Source organism: Protopterus annectens, chromosome 9.part0 (assembly GCF_019279795.1).
Source record: "Protopterus annectens isolate FY-2018-M chromosome 9.part0, PAN1.0, whole genome shotgun sequence".
Taxonomy (NCBI): domain Eukaryota; kingdom Metazoa; phylum Chordata; order Ceratodontiformes; family Protopteridae; genus Protopterus; species Protopterus annectens.
In genome coordinates, this window is record NC_056743.1 from 995633279 (window position 1) to 995639278 (window position 6000).

At 39.4% G+C, this 6000-nt stretch overlaps 1 protein-coding gene across 2 annotated transcripts in view; it reads right to left on the reverse strand.

Annotated features, from left to right (window-relative positions):
• PRPH (peripherin) overlaps window positions 1-6000 on the reverse strand; it is a 114898-nt gene that overhangs the window by 21725 nt on the left and 87173 nt on the right. Inside the window, exons 5-6 of one of the 2 annotated variants that reach the window (XM_044083774.1) lie at window positions 5608-5733; window positions 1423-1643 (exon numbers count right to left, since the gene is read on the reverse strand). In XM_044083774.1, the coding sequence (XP_043939709.1) occupies window positions 1423-1643; window positions 5608-5733 (347 nt within the window). Of the gene's footprint in view, window positions 1-1418; window positions 1644-5607; window positions 5734-6000 lie in introns of those variants that run through there. The other variant, XM_044083775.1, reaches the window with a different exon arrangement.

Consider the following 6000-nt stretch of genomic DNA (forward strand, 5'->3'; position numbering starts at 1 on the left):
AGAGAGAGAGTAAAGGGGTTTGTCTCCTACAAAAATCAGTGAATTTGTATTTTTGAAGTATGAAGTTCTGGTACCCTTAGTAAGTGAAAGCAAGGATTTGGGAGAAGAAACATTTTATAAGCAGGGACCTGAGAGATAAACCATTTACAACTAATTTTGCCATTAGAGACATAGGTTCCAAAACAGGGATGAATTTCCTGTTCTCAATCTAATTGTCCATGTTACACTTGAATTGGGTTAGGGAGGAACTCTGCTTCTCATAGATGAGGAGCCTGTTCCAGAAAAGGGGTGGTCTCTGGCATACATACCTGTCACTCCAGCAGGTCCTATTTATATCACAGACAAGGTTTAAGTCTTTAGAATGGGTAATTCTGGTACTGTTTGTTTTGCAGATATGCAGGAGGTCTATCAGAGTGGGATCTGTCATTGTCTTGTATTTCATGTGTAGATCTCCCCTCAACAACTTGTAGGAGACAGAATACAGAGATTGGGCTTTGAGAAGTCTGCACAGTACATGTTACTTGCATCTTGTGTTCTTTTAGGAACCTCTGCGGACATTGCAATTCTTGGATGTGCCTGGTTAGGTATATACCAAACGGGGCATTGTACTCAATGATAGGTCTAATGAAGGCCAAATACAGTGGAATAATGACTCACTGGACCTAGATACCACACCTTTACTTATAAGTTGCAGAACCAGTTGTGATTCACTAGCTATCTTAATTGTGAGCTGGGAATTGAAACTTTGCAAAAGAACACTTTCTAAGTGTCATGAAGGTGCATAGTGTACACTCATTTTGTCAACAATATAATTTAGTTCAAAAACTGCTTTTATCTCCCATTTCACAGTATTCATTTCCAGTAATGATCCAGAGTTAATTTTACATGGATAAATCTAATGTGTATTGTAATTTGCAGAGTTTTTATTTTATTTTATTGACAATGTTCTTCCTGTGTCTTCACAGAACATGTGAAATAGAATTTTAACCATGTCATTGTCTACAGAGCTTTAAGCTCTGGCACATCAGCAGCTCATGTTTATCATTTTACACATTTAAAAAATTAAATCAAAATATCAGCATACATTTTCCGTAACAAAAACTGTAGAGAATGTTTATAAAACAAAAAACTCTTAAGTTTGTTTAGTCATACATGTATATGGGTTATTTTCAGGAATGGATTTAAATTATAATAACAGAAATATCAATTGTTGGCAGTACATATACTTGTTTCTGCTGAATATGACTGCAGTTTCACCTTAGAAGTTTAATTCGTTTTTTATGGGATTCGGTTTGCTATAAAAGTCATGCAAGTGTCCCTGAATGAACAAACAGTGATTAAATTCTAGAAATGTATAAGCCAAATCCAAACTTTAAAAAAGGGAAATCCTACTGATCCAGATGCGGACGCAGTGAGCCTTACCTGCTCTCCTCTCCCTCCAGAAGCTTGCGATATGTGGCGATCTCTATGTCAAGTGCCATCTTAACATTGAGGAGGTCCTGGTACTCCCTCAAGTGCCTCGCCATCTCATCTTTCAGATGTTGGATCTCCTGTTCAAGACGGGCCACAGTGTCCTGGTATCCAGCTGCCTCCACACCAAACTGCTCCTCCATTTCTCTCATCTGTCTCAGCAGGGCTTCATTCTGTACGCCACAGTACACAAAGTAAAATGAAGTCTTTCTTTTATTATTCTCATTCACCTGTACTTATTTACTTTTCTTAATAGTTGTGAATTTTTGACATTAATAAAATGGATTCTCTTACTTATTGCTGTGTCTGACTGAAAAGCAGGATACAGAAAAGTGATCCACATGATGTGGATACTCTTTTTAATTTAAACGATCCAACATCCCCTTTGACAGGGGCAACTGGTGAGACTAGCTCTATAAGTAGGGAAAAGGTCAGGGCATTACCAGTGTCACAAACAGATGTTCACTTATTTCTTCTTTAATGCTATTTAATGCCTGTAAAGTAGCGAATGCTAATGACATCACACCTGTTATCACGGTGGCTCTTCTGTTCAAATGTTGAGACGGTACATAAAGTGCATGCAGTTTTCAGTGGCTACTTGATCTTAGTGTGGCTTTGTGATTATGATACCTGCTTTATCATGGACATTCAGACCTGCTGCTTTAACATTCAGATCATACTCGCTGTACATCTGGGACTTACACCAACTGCTGTAGTTACCTAACCTGTTTGATATAAGATTTGGATGTTATGTGACATTCTGCTACAGCTGTTTGTAACTTAAGCATTTATCTGATGCATAGCGCTGTTGCCTCACAGTAAGATGCTGTCCGGTTCGATTCTCAGCTAGTGCGTCTGCTGCGTGGAGACATGCGTGAATGGGCGTACCTTCGTTGAAGTTTGTGCATCAGGGCTGGTAACTCGGTACGTAAAAATCAACTACCAATCATTAGCGGACCGGAGTTCCGCTGTGGCGACCCCTAACTGGGAAAAGCCGAAAGGCACAACATTCAGCAGAGATCACTGAAACGTGTTTTTCTGTTCCTTCTGACAATCATCTAATTACTGTTTAAACTAGGAAAACCCTTCTGTATCAATTTCCATGATTTGAAAGTCTCCTCACTCCTAAGATGTAGATACAAACTGATACCAGGATGTACTTAATGTACATGTATTTTAACATGGTTTTCCACACTTTACTTGACCATCTAGCCCTCATTCTAATGACTTATTTGCTCCTTTTTTCACAGTTGGACTGAACTGCAACCTGAAAGATTGTGGCAAGAGTAAATTAGAAGTGAGCATTCATTCACAGTGACATGGTAAGTTTTAGTAAAGAGTGAGCCATCATTCGTAATAACATAGCATGTTTAGTAGGGTAAAGGAAGCATTCGTCCACAGTGACATGATAAGTTTTAGTAAACAGTGAGTCATCACTCATAATAACATAGTATGTTTAGTAGGGTAAAGGTAAGCATTCATTCATAAGGCATGATAAATTCTAGTAAAGAGTGAGCCATCATTTATAATAACATAGTATGTTTAGTAGGGTATCCGTGGTGGTGGTGCTGCGGTAGCGTTGTCGCCTCAGAGCAAGACGTTGTCCCGTTCGATTCTCAGTTAGAGCGTCTACTGTGGAGACATGCGTGAATGGGCGTACCTTCTTTGAAGGTTGTGCGTTAGGGCTGGCAACTCAAAGCACGCAAAAATCAACTGCCAATCATTAGCGGACCGCAGTTCCGCTGTGGCGACCCCTAACCGGGAAAAGCCGAAAGACACAACAACAAAAAGTATGTTTAGTAGGGTAAAGGTGAGCATTCAATTAGAGTGACATGGTAAATTTTAGTAAAGAGTAAGCCTTCATTCGTAATAGCATAGTATGTTTGGTAGGATAAAGGTGAGCAATCAATCACAGTGACATGGTATTTTTCTTACTGTAGATATGAGCCTTCATTCATAGTGGCATGGCATTGTTAGTAGAGCGGAGGTGAGTTTTAATTCATGTCGGCATTTTTTAGTAGAGTTGGGTAGAGTAGAGGCAAACCTTAATTAACAGTGACATTATATTATCTATAAAGTTGAGGTGAGCCATCATTCACAGAGACATGGCATTTTAATAAAGATAAGCCTTCATTCCCAGAGGCATGGTATTTTTAGTATAGTAAAAGTGAGCCTTCATTCACAGAGACATTATTTTAATAAAGATAAGCCTTCATTTCCAGAGGCATGGTATTTGAGGTGAGCCTTCATTCACAGAGATATTGTATTTTTAGTGGAAAAAAAGTGAGCCTTCATTCACAGAGATATTGTATTTTTTAGTAAACAATGAGCCATCGTTCATATTAGCATAGTATTTTTAGTAGAGTAAAGGTGAACATTTCTTCACATTGACATGGTAGTAGCAGGATATTATGTGCAACCTAGAGGTGAGCCTTCATTCACAGAGGCATGGTATTTTTTTCCTAACTTTTCCACCTCTGTTGATTGTATGTGCTGAATTGTGCTTGCAACACCTGGGAGAGAAAGAAGTGAGTTTCCACACTCCTGTTCCAAAGCCCAAACAGGAACTTGTTCCTCCAGACATGACATTTCCTGAACCCAGACTTAGGGATCAAATAGCAACCCAATTTCACTTACATGGGTGAACTAGGTACTCAGCCCCCCCCCCCCCCATGCAACCCTTGCAGCACCCAGACTTGCAATTTACCAAATCTGCAATCATAGCTCTGCCTGCGTGTCCCAGGAATCAAGCTATTTTAATGCTGTGCAATTTTGGTGTCTGCTTGACCCTCAGTTATGTACACAGCAGTTCTCCTACCTATTCTAGGGATCAGTGCTGGCAGCAGCCAGCCTTAACCCCACCCCTCCACACTCAAACCCACACACACACACACACACACACACACACACACACACACACACACACACACACACACACACACACACACACACACACACACACACACACACACACACACACACACGCACACACACGCACACACACTCTGTATTTACACAGCAGTTCTCCTACCTAGTCTAGGGTTCAATGCCGGCAGAATCTCTAACTCCCCCTACTCTGTATTTACACAGCAGTTCTCCTACCTGTTCTAGGGTTCAGTGCCAGCAGCAGGCCTAACTCCCTGCACTCTGTATTTACACAGCAGTTCTCCTACCTATTCTAGGGTTCAGTCTTAACAGCAGCCCAAACTCCCCCACTCTGTATTTACACAGTAGTTCTCCTACCTATTCTAGGATCCATTTCCAATAGCACTGTGTCTTAGAAGTTAAACACCCCAGTGGTGAGTTGAACTCTACACAATGCAGTTCATGCAGAGTATGGGAGGAAGTTGGCTGCTGGTTAGAATAAGATACCAAGCATTTTTTTTTAATTAGTGTAGGTGGACTTTAAGATTTTTTCCAGGTGAGTTTTGGGGATGAAAATGAGTTTTAGGCTTCTTTGAAAGAGCATCGTTAATATATTAAATTATAACTGGAAACATCCATTTTTTATTATTATTATTTTTATTTTTTTTTTTACTTTATTTATCTGTTTTTTTTTTTTTTTTTTTGTTTTTTTTTGTTGGTTTTCTGTTAGTGCAACTAATTATTTGTAACACTAGCAAACCCCCCCATAGTATCTATTGATATTTTACTGCATGATATGAGCTTCAAAGTACCAATGCTTTTAAATATTGTAATGTTAGTATTTCCACTGGAGTACTGTTTATCAGTGTGTGTGTGTGTGTGTGTGTGTGTGTGTGTGTGTGTGTGTGTGTGTGTGTGTGTGTGTGTGTGTGTGCGTGCTTTCTGCATCCTCCATATGTATTTTTAAATCATGTGATTTTTTTTTTCCATGTCACTGTGGCTGTGCCTGAAAATGGTCTTTCTTGATCAGCACACTACTTTCGTAATCAAATTCAAATTAATGAATAAATAATTAGAGCTTTTTTGCAAACCATGCAATAGCATTAATGCATTAAAATAAAATGATTTTCACATGCTTGTTATTCTTAGTACAGAAATCATGTCGCTTATCATCCTGTGCTGCTGGATTACCTTGGAAATGGGAATGCTGGTCTCACTGAGCCATCCTAGTTAATTAATGATTTATTTATTTAATAAAATAGGGATACTCACAGTTCCTTTCAGGGCATCGACTTCACAGCTAAGACTTTGGATCTGGCGACGAGATTCATTCATATCTTGTTTGGCCTGGCGCAATGATTCATTATTGCGGTTAGCAGCATCTGTCAAGTCATTGAACTGCAGAGAGGTGACAGAAGAAGATGGAGCACATGTTAACTTCAGAGGCAGCATGTGTAGTAACCTGCTATATATTTTAAACAAAACTGGCATTTACTGTTCACTGCATGGTTTGAGGCTGACATAATGGTTAAGCTGCTTACCTTACAGACACAAGGTGCAACGTTTGATTCTCACATGGGGTAATTTGCTAAGCTTAAAATGGCCCACAATGGCAGTTAGCCTAGTACTAATCTATGAACCTATGCAGTGCCACAACTGAATAGT